Here is a 19,491-nt window from a genome sequence, read left to right as displayed (position 1 = left end):
TGTGTTACTAGATGTGTTCATATTTTTGGATGGTGCAGAGCTCAAAATAGAAATGTAAAACCTTATTATTGGCCATCTCTTTTGGATTTCTGATTATGTTATCAAACCTAAAAGATCTATCTATTTCAGAAGTGGCTTCCTCCAATTCCATATTTTATTTGTGAAGGTCTTGGCTACGTGAAAAAAAAAGTTTCTAGTTTAAAAATAACTAAGTTTGTGAAAGTGATGTAATATAATTTATATTCTAGTGAAGATTCACTACCAGCTCCCTTTTTATTTCTTTATATTTTTCTTGTTTTTTAAAGATGGGGTCTCACTATGTTGCCCGGGCTGCTCTTGAACTCCTAGACTCAAGTGATCCTCCTGTGTCAGCCTCCCAAGTTGCTAGGACTACAGGTGTGGGCCACCATACCCAGCTCCAGCTCTTTTTAAAATGGCAATCTTGCTAGCTGCATTTTAAGTGTGCTGTTGTTCCCTGGGGTCCATTCTTTGGTAGTTCCTTCTAGAACGATTTTTATTTGATGACTTTGGAAATTAAGTAGATCGATTATGGTACCGTATTTTTACTGTACCTTTTCTATGTTTAGATATGTTTAGATACATAAATACTTCCAATTGTGTTTCAGAATTGCCTGTAGTATTCAGTACAATAATGTGCTGTAAAGTTTTAGCCTAGGAGCAATTGACTATACCACACAGCCTAAGAGTGCAGGAGGCTGCACCATCTAGGTTTGTGTAAGGGCACTCTATGATGTTTGCATGACAATGAAATGACCTAGAGACACATTTCTCAGAACATGTCCCTGTTATTAAGCAATGCATGACTATACTTCAAAAACTAGCCATTCTCTCAAAGCTGAAGCCTCAACATCCTTCTTAACTATTTCTTGTTCCTCACATATCTTCTCACATCACACTGAGTAGGCATTAAAACTGTTGAGTCTGCTTGAAGCAACATACAGGTTTGAACCTGAAGTTAGATATTGCTGCTTGTTTTATGACCATGAGAAAGTGACTTAGCTTATTTTACTTCACTATCCTTTCCATAATTTAGACTAATGATTTTCTCCCATGATATTATATCCCATGGACATATTCTTGTGTCTGTTTTTTCTCACTCTAGCACATCCTTTGTATCTTCCTCACAGTTATTCTCCCCGAAGTCATGGCTGATCATGTCATTCCTTCATCGAAGAAACTGTTTAGGAAAATATTGCAAAATACAGAAAAAGCTTTAAATGCAAGGTTTGTCAATATAACGACATACAAAGTCTTCAGTCTGACCCCTGGCTCCTTATGTCTTTGATTTGCTGTCACTTCCCATGTAGTACAGCTATGCTGGTTTTCTTTACATTTTCCTAAACACATCATGTGCCTTAGCACATCTGGGAACTTACTAATTTTATTCCCATTCCCTAGAGTGAGTTTTATCTTTTTAGGTTAGCTGAAAAATGCGTTATCTTTTAAGACTCAGCTCCATTTTTATTTCTAACTTCTGTCAGATTATATTATAGTTCCCTGCTTTATTGTGACTTTTTAAAATATCTTTTTTCCCTAATGCTTCTCCAAGTTTAGGCCATATCTTTTTCTTTTTTTTCGAAAATATATGCTTTTATTTTTCCATGATTACAAACTAGGCCGTATCTTTTTCATCTTTGGGTCTGAAATCAGAAATTGTTACTGGCACAAAATAGAAATAAGTTTTCAGCTTTTAATACATAAATAAATTTGTTTGTTAAAAGTACTAATATATACTATATAAGCTAATTTCATTCTGGCTTTACTAACATTGGTAGGCCAACTGTGATACAAACTTCAAATCTATAGTTTTCAAACTGATGTGATTCTTAACTGTGAACATTAGAATTAAAAAAACTATGGTGCCCAAATCTAATTCCTGAACCAATTAAATCAGAATCTCTCAGGTTGGACCTAGGTGTGGGCATTTACAAAAACAAAACACAGAACATTTGTAGATGATTTTAATGTACAATTAGGATTGAGAAGCACTAGTTTATAGGACTCATTGTCTTATCTGAAATATATGTTAAGTGACCTTTTCCAATTTGTTTACTAGAGTATTACTGTTTTTAAATTTTGTATGAGAACTTTATAAAGATATTAATCACTTGCCATAATTGCTATAAAATATTACCTTATTGATATTTATCTTCTAATTATTTTACCTTTAAGATATAACCATTTAAAATTTTTGTTTAGCCACAGGTGACTATGTTTTTCCTTAGTGATTTTTCGGGGGTTTCTGTTTTGGGATATAAAAAGTTTTTATCCTCCAGAAAGTTGATCAATATTCAATTCTGTTTAGTTCCAGGTTTTTCCTATGGTTTGGTAAAAATAAAACTTAGAAATTTAATAAAACACTCACTTAAAAATCTCTTTAATCTGGACTTTGCTATATGATGTGAGCTACATCATGTAACACTGTCTCATTTCAGTACTGACCTCTAGTATATTTGTGTTTCTGTGTCCTAGGAAAATTCTTTAAAAATAAAATTGTCCAGAAGTAAAGTCTCGGTCAGATCTCGAGGACATTTTTTTAGTCCTAGGGCATTTTGATTGATCACTCTCTTGGGGAAAAAAAAATCTATTTTGGGAATACAGAAAGCACATGTTTAAATCTTGAACGGCCTTGCTGCTTCTGCAAGAGTGTGAAGGCTCAGAAAAATCCTGGATTGTCCTATAGTCTGAAAAGAAAAAGAGGCAGTCTTAATGAATGTGAATTTTTTAAACTTGGAACTTTATGATACCTACTAACTTCCCTAGTTTATTCTAAAGCTTCAGGTACATGTGGTCTTGCAGAATGACAATCCATTATGTAACTGAAGAAGCAGCACAGGAATTCCAGTCTTGTAGTAGTAGCTGAGGTATAAAAGTGGCTCCCAACATTTACCTAATGGAGCAGATTAAAAAACAAATGTGGTGCTAAATGAGGAAAGTACTACAAAGGTAAATGTCCCTACAAGCATAATAAAGTAGTTGGATGTCTGGAGTTTTTTGGTCTTTTGGAAAACTGATGACCTTTCAGCAAAATCTTGGTTAATGGATGGGAAGCCAAGAAGGAAAACGGGTCCAAGTTTCCTGTTTTACTTTTTTGACGTGATTACTCAACCTAGAAATACTTTCATTGGGCTATTTTCTTTTCCTTAAAGTTAAGAGGGAGAACAGTTGAGCCTAGTTTTCTGATCTTCCAAAATAAAAACACTGGCTTATTTGAAATGAAAATCCAAAAGAATTATTTTTGATTTTTCTTTTCTTAAAAAATACTTAGCATCTTTTTATTCATAACTGGTTTCTGGGTAGATATGTTATTTATTTCAGCATTCTTTTATATTTGCTTAAAACACAGAATTTGTTTCCTTAGACATATGAGTAAATATCTAGAAATGCTTTCTGACCAAAATTTAAACATGTTGCATTAGGATAATAAAATTAATCTTGGAGACAAGTGTAATTAGTTCTGTTGTTAAAGTCAAGAAATGTATAGACCTGCTTCTAACTTGGCCATCCAGAACTACCCTCAATTGATGGAAGCAGTAGTTTAACAAATTCTAGGCGGCAATAATGCAGTCCTCTAGGTTCAACACCATGTTATCCACTCAGTGATTTTAGTCATGAGTCTTGGATTCATTTAGAGATTGGATTGTAACCATTTTCAAGATCACTAACTGAATTAACATGCATTTGTGATCATTTTAACTATCATCTTGAATTTACAGATGATTATCATTTTTTAGAAGTTCAACATAGGAGAAGTGAAAGTGTCAAGGAGGGTACCTTAATTCATGAGCAGCTGCACTTTGGCCCTTTGCAAGTGGTAATAGACAGCATTTATTAAATTGTGGCCATCTAGGAGTAAAGGATTTGAACTCCTGAAGGACTGGCGGTCCATCCCAGAGAGCACTTTATTGTTTAGAAAGCTCTGAGAAGAGGGCCGGGCACGGTGGCTCATGCCTGTAATCCCAGCACTTTGGGAGGCTGAGGTCAGCTGATCACTTAAGGTTAAGAGTTGGAGGCCAGCCTGGCCAACATGGTGAAACCTCATCTCTACTAAAAATACAAAAGTTAGCTGGGCATGGTGGTGCATGCTTGTAATCCCAGCTACTCAGGAGGCTGAGGCAGGAGAATTGCTTGAACCTGGGAGGTAGAGGTTGCAGTGAGCTGAGATCACACCACTGCACTCCAGCCTGGGAGGCAGAGCAACACTCTGTCCCGTCCCCCAGCCCCAAAAAGAAAAATGAAGAAGAAAGCTCTGAGAAGAGGATCCAGAAAATCTATATTAGGGCAGATGAGTAGTCCATAGAGCCTCAAGTCTGTCTAAATATGACACTTCATGATCTATTTTCTAATGTAGGATGTTCCTGCTCTGTAATATTATTCTCAGAAGTTAAGATTACATACTGAATTACCTGGATATTATTTTAATCAAAACCCTTTGTGCATTTCATGTTGTGTTATGGAAACATGTTTAATTTGTTTATATTTTTAGCAATGAGGTCCAATTTTAAAATTGTGATATTTTTAAAAGAGTGAAATAATAATGGTATCAAAATGTTTTATTTCATACAAAACTTTATGATTGGCAGGATATTCTCATTCTTTCAACAACTCAAGAAAGGAATTGTTATGTTTTTTGTTTGCTAACTGAGTTTAAATGACATAGATCTTAAAGCCTGTCAAATTAATAACATACTTATACTGTTTAATAGCATGCTGTAGATGGAAATTAGAATACAGATTGTTAAGGGTTTCTGTTGCAAGGTAGGTTTATAATATAACACATTAAAACTAAGTTTTAAAAATTTAGTTCATAATATTGCATTCCTTCACACAATAGTCTTGTATTGTTATTATTCATTGTGGGGGTATTTTAAGATATATATATATATATTTTTTTTTTTTTTGCTGTTTTTGTAGGCAATCCCTATTCAACAGAGGAAAATGGGTCAACTTGCTTCTGGAATTAGATCATCACTTCTTCCTACAGATTATCTGGTTGAAATTAACAAAATTTTACTTTGCATGGATGATGTTGAATTATCGCTTAATGTTCCAGAGCTCAACACTGCTATCTACGAAGACTTCTCTTTTCAGGAAGACTCTCTGAAGGTAGACCTCTGGGCACTGTGTTTGAATGGCCACAGTTAATGTAGAAGTAGAGGAAGAAATTTGTTCTTGTGCCTAGTTAGATGGTCTATGTCTTTTACAGCTTGTGCCAGGGGATTAATAATATGTATGACTAGTAAAGCTTTCCTATATTGTCAAAGAAAATATAATAAATTTTGAATTTTAAAAAAGTGGGTATGGATTGTTAAATGTGCACAGTTATAAATTATTTGCAACATTAGAGCCTTGTTTAAAATTAAACAGAGACATAGACCACCTTCCTGTCTTATAAACTAGATTGTCAGTTGATGTTAATTGTCAGCATTTATCAGGCAATCTATAATGGTTTAAAATTGGCCAGTTGTTGAGGTATGGAATGACATCTTGATTGTAATTTAATTAAACTTTTAAATTCTAGCAAGGCATTTTCATGTAACTTGATTGCATTTATATATAAAGTCACAGTAAGTTCACTGATAATATGGATTTGATAGTGCATGCCTCTCATTTAAACTAGCATTATTAGGTATTTGAAAATATCAGCATTTCCAGCTTCAAATGCCTCATTACCTATAGAGAATGTTACTGAAGCTTTTCATGTGTCCTGTACAAATGCTGCTATTGTGAGGACTTTTTTCCTGCCCTGAGTATATTATGTAAATTCTAGCAAGGCATTTTCATGTAACATGATTGCATTTATATATAAAGTCACAATAAATTCACTGACAATATGGATTTGATAGTGCATTCCTCTCATTTAAACTAACATTATTAGATATTTGAAAATATCACTATTTCCAACTTCAAATGCCTCATTACCTATAGAGAATGTTACTGAAGCTTTCCATGTGTCCTGTACAAATGCTACTATTGTGAGGACTTTTTTTCCTGCCCTGAGTGTATTATGTAGCATATTCCACACACTTTGGCCAAAACAGGGTATCATTTAAAAAAAAAGTTTCCAGTTTTCATGATTAACAATGATTATGTCTTATTATTATTTCAAATGAGTGTTCTACAATATAAATATCTGGTCATCTGTGATTCCTTTTTTTGTTACTTTGCTGGATTTTGTTAATCTATGACAATATATTTTTAGAATATCAAAGACCAACTGGACAAACTTGGAGAGCAGATTGCAGTAATCCATGAAAAACAGCCAGATGTCATCCTTGAAGCCTCTGGACCTGAAGCCATTCAGATCAGAGATACACTTACTCAGCTGAATGCAAAATGGGACAGAATTAATAGAATGTACAATGATCGGAAAGGGTATGTGTAAATAAAATTAATATTTAATTAAAAAAAATGCCTGCAAGTTCATGGGCCATGAAAAAGGTCATGTGGACACTGAGATTAATGAGAACATGTTTCATATCTTTGTAGGATGCCCTATTATTTTCTTTTTCCTTTTGAGAAGGAGTCTTGCTCTGTCACCCAGGCTGGAGTACAGTGGCACGATCTTGGCTCACTGCAACCTTTGCCTCCCAGGTTCAAGCGATTCTCCTGCCCCAGCCTCCCAAGTAGCTGGGATTACAGGCGCACACCACCACACCTGGCTAATTTTTGTATTTTTAGTAGAGATGGGGTTTCACCATGTTGGCCACGCTGGTATTGAATTCCTGACCTCAGGCATTCCGCCTGCCTTGGCCTCCCAAAATGCTGGGATTACAGGTGTGAGCCACTGCACCCGGCCGTATGCCCTGTTTAATAAATTGTGATGAGTATAGTTCCTTAAAGGAGGAATGTGACCATGTATAGATGACCATTTATAACATAATAATGATATGGAAGCACTTCTAATTTTTAGTGTCTAGTGTCCATTCTGTTTAAAAAAATTAAAGAAATTTTTCATTAATGTTCACTTTCTCAGCACACTTGATGATTAATGTGAGTGAAGAACAGAGGCAGCTACAGATAATTAGAATCCATATATAATACCAAACTGTTGTTTATAGGCTTCTGTTTAAGTGAATGCTTTTGAGCCTTCTTCTCACTAGATTTTGACTAGGCCTATTAATAGGTAGAAATGAAAACAGGTAAGATTTTTGCCAGTAGCTGTGGATGTGATGGAAAGGCAAATAAGTTATGAAATAACCCAATGGAAAGTGCTATATAAGAGGAAAGGGAGCACAGAATAATACATTGGGTAACTTGAGAGACATACGCACAAAAACTAGGCATCATGTTCCTTGTCTTTTTTTCTATTTTAGCCCACATATTTCAATGTGACTAATCCTTGGAAAGATAGCTTTTAGTGGCCTTTGGTATATTCCTTTATATGGATTTTACAAATTTTCTCTTTGTACCTTTGGAGAACATTCTTTTACATACATCTTTATCCATACTTATATTTCATTAGGCTTGATCCTTAGATGAAGACAAATTTCTTTAAAAATAATGACATTTTAAACCTCTGTATTATATCATAAAATTGGTTACTATACCCCTGCCAACAGTATTTGTAAAAATGTCTTTCTTTTTGAGCCCTTACTAACATTGACAGTTTTTTTTATTATTTAAAAAAAACTTTGCCAATTTAATAGTGATAGATTACATCTCAATTTTATTTTCATTTTTTAATTTTTAGTGCTACTAATTTGTGTACGTTAATTTTGTATCCTGAAACTTTGCTGAATTTATTTACCAGTTCTAGGAGCTTTTTGGATGAGTCTTTAGGGTTTTCTAGGTATATGATCATGTTATCAGCAAACAGTAACAGTTTGACTTCCTTTTAACCAATTCAGATGCCCTTTATTTCTTTCTCTTGTCTGATTGCTCTGTCTGGGACTTCTGGTACTATGTTGAATGCAAGTGGTGAAAGTGGGCATCCTTTTCTTGTTCCAGTTCTCAGGGGGAATGCTTTCAATTTTTACTTATGCAGTATAATGTTGGCTATGGGCTAAAAGTCATAGATGGCTTTTATTACCTGAAGGTATGTTCCTTCTATGCCAATTTTGCTGAGAATTTTAATCATAAAGTTTTGCTAGATTTTGTCAAATGCTTTTTCTGAGTCTGTTGAGATGATCAGGTGATTTTTGTTTTAATTCTGTTTATGTAGTGTATCACATTTATTGACTTGTGTATGTAAACCATCCCTGCATCCCTAGTATGCAGCCCACTTGCAACCCATTTGATCATGGTTTATTCTGTTTTTGATATGCTATTGGAGTCAGTTAGCTAGTATTTTGTTGAGGATTTTTGCATCTGTCTTCATCAGGGATTTGGTCTGTAGTTTTCTTTTTCGTTATGTCCTTTCCTGGTTTTGGTATTAGGGTAATACTGGCTTCATGGAATGATTTAGGGAGGATTCCCTCTTTCTCTATCTTTTAGATAGTGTCAATAGGATTGCTACCAATTCTTCTTTGAATGTCTGATAGAATTCAGCTCTGAACCCATGGGGTCCTGGACTTTTTTTTTGCTGGTAATTTTTTAATCATGATTTTAATCTTGCTGCTTGTTATTGGTCTGTTTAGAGTTTCTATTTCTTCCTGGTTTAATTTAGAAGGGTTGTATATTTCCAGGAATTTATCAGTCTCCTCTAGGTTTTCTAGTTTATGCAATGTAAAAATGTTCATAATAGCCTTGATCTTTTGTATTTCTGTGGCATCAGTTGTAATATCACCCATTTTTGTTTCTAATTGAACTGATTTGGATCCTCTCTCTTTTCTTGGTTAATCTCACCAATAGTCTATAAATTTTATTTATGCTTTCAGAGAACCAGCTTTTTGTTTCTTTTTTTTTTTTGTATTTTTGTTTGTTTGTTTCATTTTCATTTAGCTCTGCTCTGATCTTGGTTATTTTTTTTCTTCTGCTGGGTTTGGGTTTGGTTTGTTCTTGTTTATCTAGTTCCTTGAGGTGTGACTTTAGATTGTCTATTGGTGCTTTTTTAGACTCTTTGATGTAGGCATTTAATGCTATGCACGTTCCTCTTAGCACCGCTTTTGCCATATCCCAAAAGTTTTGATAGGTTGTGTCACTATTATCGTTCAGTTCAAAGAATTTTTAAATTTCCATCCTGATTTCATTGTTGACCCAATGATCATTCAGGAACAGGTTATTTCATTTCCATATATTTGCATGGTTTTGAGGGTTCCCTTCAGACTTGATTTCCAATTTCATTCCACTGTGGTCTGAGAGAGTACTTGATGTAATTTTAGTTTTCTTAAATTTGTTGAGACTTGTTTTGTGCCTTATAACATGGTCTATCTTGGAGAATATTCCGTGTGTTCATGAATAGAATATATATTCTGCAGTTGCTGCATAGAATGTTCCATAAGTATCTGTTAAGTCCATTTGTTCTAGGGTGTAGTTTAATTCCATCGTTTCTTTGTTGACTTTCTGTCTGGACGACTTGTCTAGTGCTATCAATGGAGTATTGAAGTCCACCAGTATTAATGTGTTGCTGTTTATTTCATTTCTTAGGTCTGGTAGTAATTGTTTTACAAATTTGGGAGCTCCAATGTTAGGTGCATATATATTTAGGATTTAATTTCCTGTTGGACTAGTCTTTTTATCATTATATAATGTCCCTCTTTGTCTTTTTTAACTGCTGTTGCTTTAAAATTTATTTTGTCTGATATAAGAATAGCTACTCCTGCTTGCTTTTGGTGTCCATTTGGATGGACTGTCGTTTTCCACTCCTTTACCTTAAGTTTATGTGAGTTTTTATGTGTCAGGTGAGTCTCTTGAAGACAGAAGATACTTGGTTGGTGAATTTTTATCCATTCTTCTATTTTGTGTCTTTAAAATGGAGCATTTAGGCCATTTACATTCAATGTTATTATTGAGATGTGAGGTACCATTCTATTTATCATGATATTTGTTGCCTCAATACCTTGTTTTTTTTTTTTTCATTTTGTTATTGCTAATAGGTTCTTTGAGATTTATGCTTTTTTGTTGTTGTTGTTGACAGAGTCTTGTTCTGTCGCCCAGGCTGGAGTGCAGTGGCATGATCTTGGCTTACTGCAACCTCTGCCTCTCAGGTTCAAGCAGTTCTCTGCCTCAGCCTCCCATGTAGCTGGGGCTACAGGTGCCCACCACCATGCCCAGCTATTTTTTTTGTATTTTTTAGTACAGATGGGGTTTCACTGTGTTGGCCAGGCTGGCCTCAAACTCCTGACCTCAGGTGATCCACCTGCCTCGGCCTCCGAAAGTGCTGGGATTGCAAACGTGAGCCACCACAACTGGCCAAGATTTATGCTTCAAGGAGATTCTATTTTGTTGTATTTCTAGGATTTGTTTCAAGACTTAGAGCTCCTTTTAGCAATTCTTGTAATGCTGGCTTGGTAGCAGCAAATTCTCTCAGTATTTGTTGGAAAAAGACTATCTTTCCTTCATTTATGAAGCTTAGTTTCACTGGATACAAAATTCCTGGCTTATAATTGTTTTGTTTAAGGAGGCTGAAGATAGGACCCCAATCTCTTCTAGCTTGTAAGGTTTCTGCTGAGAAATCTGCTGTTAATCTGATAGGTTCTTCTTTATAGGTTACCTGATGCTTTTGCCTCACAACTGTCAATATTTTTTCCTTCTTATTGACTTTAGGTAACCTGATGACTATGTGCCTAGGCGATGATCTTTTTGTGATGAGTTTTCCAGGTGTTCTTTGAGATTTTTGTATTTGGATATCTAGATCTCTAGCAAAGCTGGGAGGTTTTCCTCAATTATTCCTGCAAATATGTTTTAGATACTTTTGGATTTCTCTTTTACTTGGGAACACAAATTATTCTTTGGTCTTTTAACATATTCCCAAACTTCATGGAGGCTTTGTTCGTTTTTTAAAACTCTTTTTTCTTTTTCTTTGTCAGATTGGGTTAATTCAAAAGCCTTGTCTTTGAGCTCTGAGGTTCTTTCTTCTACTTGTTCGATTCTATGGCTGAGATTTTCCAGTGCATTTTTCATCTCTCTGAGTGTGTCCTTGATTTCCAGAAGTTGTTTTATTTATGCTGTTTATTTCACTCGAGATTTTTTCATTCATATGCTGTGTCATTGTTTTGATTTCTTTAAGTTGGACTTCACCTTTCACTGGTGTGTCCTTGATTGGTTTAATAATCAACCTTCTGAATTCTTTTTCTGGCAATTCAGAGATTTTGTCCCGGTTTGGATCCATTGCTGGTAAGCTAGTGTGATTTTTTTTTTTTTTTTTTGAGATGGAGTCTCACTGTGTTGCCCAGGCTGGAGTTGCAATGGTGCAATCTCGGCCCACTGCAACCTCTGCCTCCCAGGTTTGAGTGATTCTCCTGCCTCAGCCTCCTGAGTAGCTGGGATTCCAGGCATGCATCACCACACCAGCTTATTTTTGTATTTTTAGTGGAGACAGGGTTTCCCCATGTTGGCCAGGCTGGTCTTGAACTGCTGACCTCAGGTTATCTGCCTGCCTTGGCCTCCCAAGTTGCTGGGATTACAGGCATGAGCCACTGCGCCCAGCCTAGTGTGATCTTTTTGGGTGTTTTAAAAGAACCTTGTTTTGTCATATTACCGTAATTGTTTTTCTGGTTTCTTCTCATTTGGGTAGAGCATGTCAGAGGGAAGATCTGGGAATCAATGGCTGCTGTTCTGATTCTTTTGTCCCATGAGGTGCTTCCTTGATGTAGTGCTCTCGTCCTTCCCCTCGGGATGGGGCTTCCTGAGAGCTGAACTGCAGTGATTATTATTTCTCTTCTGAAGCTAGCCATCCAGCAGAGCTACTGGGTGCTGAGCTGGTACTGGGGAGTGTCTGCAAAGAGTCCTGTGATGTGATGTGATCAGTCTTCAGGTCTCTCAGCTGTGGATACCAGCACCTGCTCTGGTGGAAGTAACAGGGGAGTGAAGTGGACTCTGTGAGAGTCCTTGGTTGTATTTTGGTTAAGTTCACTGGGTTTCTATTGGTTGGCCCCCAGCCAGGAGATGGTGCTTACAAGAGAGCATCAGCTGCAGTAGTATAGAGAGGATTAGGCGGTGGGCAGGGCCATAGAGCTCCTAAGAAATTATCTTCTTTGTCTTTGGCTACGGGGGCGAGTAGAGAAAGACCATCAGGTTGGGCAGGGTCAGGTGTATCTGAGTCAGACTCTCCTTGCGCATGGCTTGTTGTGGCTGCTATGGGGGATAGGGGTATGGTTCCCAGGCCAGTGGAGTTATGTTCCCAGGGGGATTATGGCTGCCTCTGCTGCATCACACAGGTCGCCAGGGAAGTGGGGGAAAGCCTGAGCCACAGGCCTCACTCAGCTTCCATGCAGCCCACGGCCCAAAAGGCCAGTCTCATTCCTATCAGGACCCCCTTCCGCCACCCCCACAGCCCCACTGACCCAACAGCACTGGGTTTATTTCCAGGCAGCTGGTGAGCAGGGTTGAGAACTTGCCGCAGGGGACAAGTCTCCCAGCTGAGAACACAAGCTGATCCCCAGTTCCTTGACTCTCCCATGCAGCATGCAGCCGCATTCTACCTCCTTCAAAGGGTCTGTAGATTCTGTTTTCCTGGTATGTTCCTGCAGTACTTGGAACAAAAGTCCACTATGTGTCTGCACACGCTGCTGTTGCTGTTTGTCTGAGTGGGAGCTGCAAGTTAGTCCTTCCTCCTATCCATCGTTTTTTTGTTTGTTTCTGTCACTGATGATACATTCTAAGTTTAATGTTTGTATTTTCAAAGTCTTTAGATCTTTGAAACAGTCTTATAGCATCTCGAGTTTGGAAATTGTGATTGTTGTGTAGTCATTGTAAATTTTTGCAAATGATAATGAGTGTCTTAATATCATCTCATAGTGCCTTTTTTTTAAGTGCTTTCCTTTTTCCATGCTCAATAGAAAATAGCTTTACTGTAGGGAGTATTAGCAAAATTTTAAAAGTAATTTTCATGGAAAAAGACAATATATACATTATTTAGGGATTGTTGATGTTAGGAGTCATTTTATTTAAAAAATAATATATATTTTATTACATAAAATAGAAATTTTATTAATATTGTTAAGATCTCAGAGATCACTTCTAAAACTCAGCTCCATTACTCTAAACAAAAAGATAGGAGAAAAAATTATTTAGGATCCTAGTCCAGTAAAGCTTTTCCTTTTTATACTTATTTCATGTATCCTGAATATGACAAGCACTGGGTTTTACTTTGCCATCTTTAAAAGAGTTTGGTTTAAACAGAAATCTCAATAGCCCTCTGTCTCATTGCATAATTTGGGCTCTGCATGCAGTTTCATACTTTGCTGTATTTAGGTAAATGGGACCCTCAGGACCAGTGATTACCCGAAGTACATTAATCTGCTCAGGCAGCCATAATAAGATAACATAGACTGGGTAGCTTAAACAACAGACATTTACTTTCCCACAGTTCTGGAGGCAGGAAGTTCAAGATCAAGGTGCCAGTAGAGTTGGTGTCTAGTGAGGTCTCTCTTACTGGCTTGCAGATGGCCACCTTCCTGCTGTGTCCTCACATGAGAGAGCCCTGTGGTGACTCTTCTACTTATTATAAGGACACCAGTCCTTTCAGACTAGAGCCCCGCACTTATGACCTCATTTAACCTCATTTGTGTCTTGAAAAGCTCTGTCTCTAAGTACAGTCACATTGTGGGGTTAGGGCTTCAACATAAGAATTTTGACTGGACACAATTCAGTATATAACATATAGATAGAGGAGTATACGGGCATTTTGAAGTGTCTTGGCCTTTTGTGCTTTATTCTTGCCAGGAACTAAGTGTTCTGGTAGTAAAACAACATATTTTTCCCCAAGAAAATAATGAATCATATTTTATATTTCACAGTATTTAAATGTTAAATGTATAAAGTTGGATGCGTTAACATGCCTACAACTAATCGATCCTGATTTTTCAAGCCAGAAAAGGCTACATCTTTTTAGTTAAAAAGCTGCTCGAGTGTGTGCATGAGTGTGTTCATGTGTATATGAGTGTGCATGTGTGTATGTATGAGAGAGAGGATTTGGTAGCTGATGGTGTGAGCAGATTGCTTTGCCCTTGGTATGATGCCTATATCTCTAAGAGGAACTATTACCTGTATCCCACTATGGAAATTGGTTTTGTGGAGCAATAGGCTGTGAATTCAGTTGTTTGAGGTCTTTCTGTTTAAATGAAATCTGATTTTCTTTTTTAGAAAAATGGCTCTGGGCAGTCCTGGAAAATTTGGAAACCTATTTTATTTTGTTTATTGTCCTCTAGTTATTTTGATAGGGCTATGGAAGAATGGAGACAGTTCCATTGTGACCTTAATGACCTCACACAGTGGATAACAGAGGCTGAAGAATTACTGGTTGATACCTGTGCTCCAGGTGGCAGCCTGGACTTAGAGAAAGCCAGGATACATCAGCAGGTGAGTGCTTTCTGCACATATGGTGAGTGTATGCCTGTTAAGACAGATTTCAGAAGTAGGGACAAAATATATTAATTTTTCAGAAGTCAATGGACAATTTGTAATTTTTGCTCCAGTTCTTGTTACCAGTTATAAAAGTTTAAGAAATTGGCCAATCACACTTTTCAATCAAGATTTCAAAGAAATTTAAATAAAAATACTCTTTAGTGGCTAATGTGAAAAACAATTTTATTTAAACAATTTTATATTTAGAATAAAATTTGTAAAATGTTATGCCTAAGACTATACCAAGAACAGAAAAAATATTTGCATGCCTCACCTCTGCTTTTTGTACTTAAACACTTAGGCATCTCATTTTTCTTTGTATCATTGATAATTATCATAAAGTAAATTATTCTGGAGTGACAGTGGGGCAGCTGCTCATGTAAGTCTAATTCAGTCTTGGGAAAATATAACACAAAGTTAGTTCTGCTGATAACAATAGGTCTTTAAAAATAAGTGTAGAAAGCACACACAATTTCAATTCTACCATTGATAAAAATAGTTTCTCTTTTATTAAATTTTTTAAATGTGTTTTATTTAGAAGGACATGACAAGTTAAAGATAATTCATTTATTTTTCTTATAAATGTGTTAATGCGGCCGGGCGCAGTGCCTCACACTTGTAATCCCAGCATTTTGGGAGGCCGAGGTGGGCGGATGATGAGGTCAGGAGATCGAGACCATCCTGGCTAACACGGTGAAACCCCATCTCTACTAAAAATAGAAAAAATTAGCCGGGTGTGGTGGCACGCACCTGCAGTCCCAGCTACTTGGGAGGCTGAGGCGGGAGAATTGCTTGAACCTGGGAGGCAGTGGTTGCAGTGAGCCAAGATCGTGCCACCTCACTCCAGCCTGGGTGACAGAGCGAGACTGTGTCTCTAAATAAATAAATAAGTAAATGTGTTAATACATTTTTCTTATTTTTGGAGTTACAGATAAGTGTTTAAATTTGACTTGAAAATATCCATTTAATCTGTTACTTAAACATTTGTAGACCAGTGTATTAGTCTGTTCTCGTGCTGCTAATAAAGACATACCTGAGACTGGATAATTTGTAAAGGAAAGAGGTTTAATTGACTCATAGTTCAGCATGGCTGGGGAGGCCACAGGAAACGTCCAGTCATGGTGGAAGGGGAAAGAAACATGTCCTTCTTCATATGGTGGCAGGAGAGAGAAGTGCTGAGCAAAGTGGGGGAAAAGTCCCTCATAAAACCATCAGATCACTCTCACTAGAACAACATGAGGGTAACCACCCCCGTGATTCAATTACCTCCCACTGGGTCCCTCCCATGGCATGTGGGGATTATGGGAGGTACAATTCAAGATGAGATTTGGGTGGGGACACAACCAAACCACATCAACCAGTGAAGCAATATCTTAGTAAAGTGCACATTTAGGTTTATTGTATATGGTAGGACACAAGGATATAAGGATATATTGGGGTATATAATTTTTTAAAGCAATGCCTTCAAGCACTTGTTTGAAAGAAGGTGAGCAATTAATTTTCATCAAACATGATTGATGCTTATGCTTTAATGTAAACAGCTATTACTCATTTTAGTTATGAAGCTGCCCTATTTCCTTGTATTTTGCCTGATGACATTCATGAGGGTGGGTTAGATTTCAAAATAAATTTCATTTAGCATATTCATTGAAATGTAATTAAGTTGTTTTAAAATGCCTTTTTTTTTAACATAAAATATCTTTCCAGGAATTTGTTTCTTTCACACTTAAATTGGTACCACAATACTTGGGTGGATTCATTGCATCAGAATCATTTACTTATTAGTGAAATTAATCTTGAGTTGTGCTCTGTTACAGGAACTTGAGGAGGGCATCAGCAGTCACCAGCCCAGTTTTGCAGCGCTAAACCGAACTGGGGATGGGATTGTGCAGAAACTCTCCCAGGCAGATGGAAGCTTCTTGAAAGACAAACTGGCAGGTTTAAACCAACGCTGGGATGCAATTGTTGCAGAAGTGAAGGATAGGCAGCCAAGGTGATTTAGCTATGATTGTTTGCAGGCACAGGAGTGAACATATTTTGGATAAAATCTTTTAAGATGCAATCCAATGAGTTTTTTTATTGTTTGACATTGTAATAGGAATTTTACTGACATTTAAGACCTCCGCTGCCCACGTTCCCCCTTCCTGTATTTTTAGGCTGTCCATAAAGTCTCACTTTTCTACTCAAATACTACATATGTAAAAAGCAAACACCTTTATTCCTTTTATTTATGACTGCTTATTATGATATGGTGATTATGATGGGAATTTAAGGTAGCTGAAATAACTGCAACTCCAGGTTTTAGGTTTGAAGGTCTGGGTTCAACATCAGACCTTCCCTTTGCTTATTTCCTACTGAACCTACGTTAGTAATCTGTCTCACTAAGTTGTTTTAGTGTCAAATGTTGTGTTCTATTTGTGCTTTGCAAATAATAAAGTTCTTCATCTATGTAATATAATAATATAATATAATATAGTATTAATAATTTTTATGTCAGATTATGTTACAATGACTCAGATTTTATTTGGGCATCTTCCAGTTGCAAATATGTTTGATTACCAAGAAATGTAATGCTCAACACTATAGGCACTTTCCATATTTAAAATTACTTGACATTATTTTCTGAGACAGTCAAGATTTAATGAATGATTTCTACTTTGCTTCATCTATTCCGTCATTAATGATCTTTTTTGTTTGTTTGTTTCTTGTTGGTAGTTTAGGGTTAAAAACTCCACGATATTTTTTTCTGTTAATTTTAACTCTGTTGATGAAGTATTATTTTAGTGATAAGCTATCATTTTGTGAAAGGCCAATCTAATACTTTATCAGGTCCAGTATTATTATGCAACCTACAATATTCAAGTATCATGTGACCCACAGTTGCTTTCCATTTAAAAAATCTATTATTTTGTGTGTTTTGTTAAGAGACAAATAATAATTTGTGTGTTTTGGTTGAGAGATTACCACATGGCAGAGACAGTATTTGGCACCTTGCACGCATTGCCTTGTCTAGGAGTCATGACTCACCTCTTAGGGGACTGTTAAGCCTTGTACAGCTTTAGAAACTGAGGCTAAGAGAGGTGAGCTTAAGTAACTTGTCCAAGATCTCATAGAACGTAAGTGATCATACTGTCTTATGCTCTCAATATTACGCTATACAAACTTGGAAAGAGCACAGAACTCTCTGGCCAAAGTGTCTTCCTCTGGAAATGAGAACTATGATATCACCACAGAGGATTGTCATGAGGATTAAATGCAATCGTGTTTGGAACATGTACATGCCTTGACTATTCATAGTAAACACTTAAAGTATCTATTTCTTATGAAAGCAAGTTAGCTAAGAATTTATTCTCTAAGCATATTGCTGAATTTTGCCAATGATTGATTACTGACTTGATCGATATTTATTAAGCTCTATGTTTAGCACTGAAGATACAAGTATGATTATGAAACTTTAAGAAGAAGAAAATGATGAAAGAAAACATCATTAAAAAGATAAAGTGTCACAGAGGCAGATATGATGGGCTGTGGAATTTAAGTGTCACAGAGGAAGCATGCCAAAGCTGAGTTTTAAAGCATTTATAGCAATTTCCTATAAATTTCTTCTAGGGAGGGCCTTCTAGGCAGAAGAAGTAAAACAGAAGAGGTGGGAGGCATCAATGGCATCGTCATGTGAGAGATCTGCAAAGGATTGAAAGGAGAGGAGGGTTCAAAGACCAGGGGAAGGATTGGAAAATGAGTTCCCATAAGATCTTATATGTCATGCTATTCAGTTTGCACGGAGGGTCTTAGCTTGAAATGATTTATCTCCTAGACCTTTATTGTTTTTTTGAGACAGAGTCTCACTCTGTCGCCCAGGCTGGAGTGCAGTGGCATGATCTCAGCTCACTGCAACCTCTGCCTCCTGGGCTCAAGCAATTCTCGTGCCTCAGCCTCCTCAGTAGCTGGGATGACAGGTGCCTGCCGCCATGCCTGGCTAATTTTCATATTTTTAGTAGAGATGGCATTTCACCATGTTGGCCAGGCTGGTCTAAAACTCCTGGCCTCAAGTTGATCCGCTGGCCTTGGCCTCTAAAAGTTCTGGGATTATAGGCATGAGCCACTGTGCCTATCCTCTCTTAGACCTTTTTAAGGAAAAACATGTACCTGCTGGGAGGGTTTTAACAATAAATGCAGAAATTCTTCTAAAGATAGATCTATGTGGAGTGTGGTAATTACAGCTCCTAAAACTAACAAGGTGAAGCTAATACATGTTTTTACTCATTTTTTGGAAGTGAAAAGAATAATGAATCTCTTCCCCAACAGCTTGTATTTTAACTAAAACAGTATTTGTCTTCGTAAATTAATGCTAAACTTCACTTTAGGTTTGTAATCTATGTTAAATTGGGACCATTTTGGGTAGATTGTATATATATTGTTAACAAAGTCATTGAGAATTATCACACAGTTCAATTTGTTTTTGTACTGAGTGCCTGTGGTTAAGTATTTGCATAGTTCAGCAACCTGCGGAGTTATTTTTTCCCTTTTTTGGAGACAAGGTCTTGTTCTGATACCCAGGCTGGAGTGCAATGGTGCAATTGTAGCTTACGGCATCCTTGAGCCCCTGGGCTCAAGCAATCCTCTCACCTTAGTCTTCTGAGTAGTTGGGGCTGCAAGTGTGTGCTACCACACCCAGCTGATTTCTTTTTATTATTATTATTATACTTTAAGTTTTAGGGTACATGTGCACAATGTGCAGGTTTGTTACATATGTATCCATGTGCCATGTTGGTGTGCTGTACCCATTAACTTGTCGTTTAGCATTAGGTATATCTCCTAATGCTGTCCCCCTCCCCCCACCCCACAACAGTCCCAGGAGTGTGATGTTCCCCTTACTGTGTCCATGTGTTCTCATTGTTCAATTCCCACCTATGAGTGAGAACATGCGTTGTTTGGTTTTTTGTCCTTGCGATAGTTTACTGAGAATGATGGTTTCCAGTTTCATCCATGTCCCTACAAAGGACATGAACTCATCATTTTTTA

General features: G+C 36.9%; 1 protein-coding gene across 5 annotated transcripts in view; it reads left to right on the top strand.

The window, feature by feature from the left end:
• The window catches only part of LOC116463116 (utrophin-like), a 572,404-nt gene that overhangs the window by 231,240 nt on the left and 321,673 nt on the right, over window positions 1–19,491 (top strand). For all 5 annotated transcript variants that reach the window (XM_058434468.1, XM_032146075.2, XM_058434467.1 and 2 more), the window contains 4 exons: window positions 4,936–5,127; window positions 6,224–6,396; window positions 14,274–14,424; window positions 16,287–16,462. In XM_058434468.1, the coding sequence (XP_058290451.1) occupies window positions 4,936–5,127; window positions 6,224–6,396; window positions 14,274–14,424; window positions 16,287–16,462 (692 nt within the window). The remainder of the gene's footprint in view (window positions 1–4,935; window positions 5,128–6,223; window positions 6,397–14,273; window positions 14,425–16,286; window positions 16,463–19,491) is intronic.

Source organism: Hylobates moloch, unplaced genomic scaffold, assembly GCF_009828535.3.
Source record: "Hylobates moloch isolate HMO894 unplaced genomic scaffold, HMol_V3 SCAFFOLD_26, whole genome shotgun sequence".
Classification (NCBI taxonomy): Eukaryota; Metazoa; Chordata; class Mammalia; order Primates; family Hylobatidae; genus Hylobates; species Hylobates moloch.
Note: the sequence above shows the minus strand (reverse complement) of the source record. Positions and strands in the feature narration are given on the sequence as shown.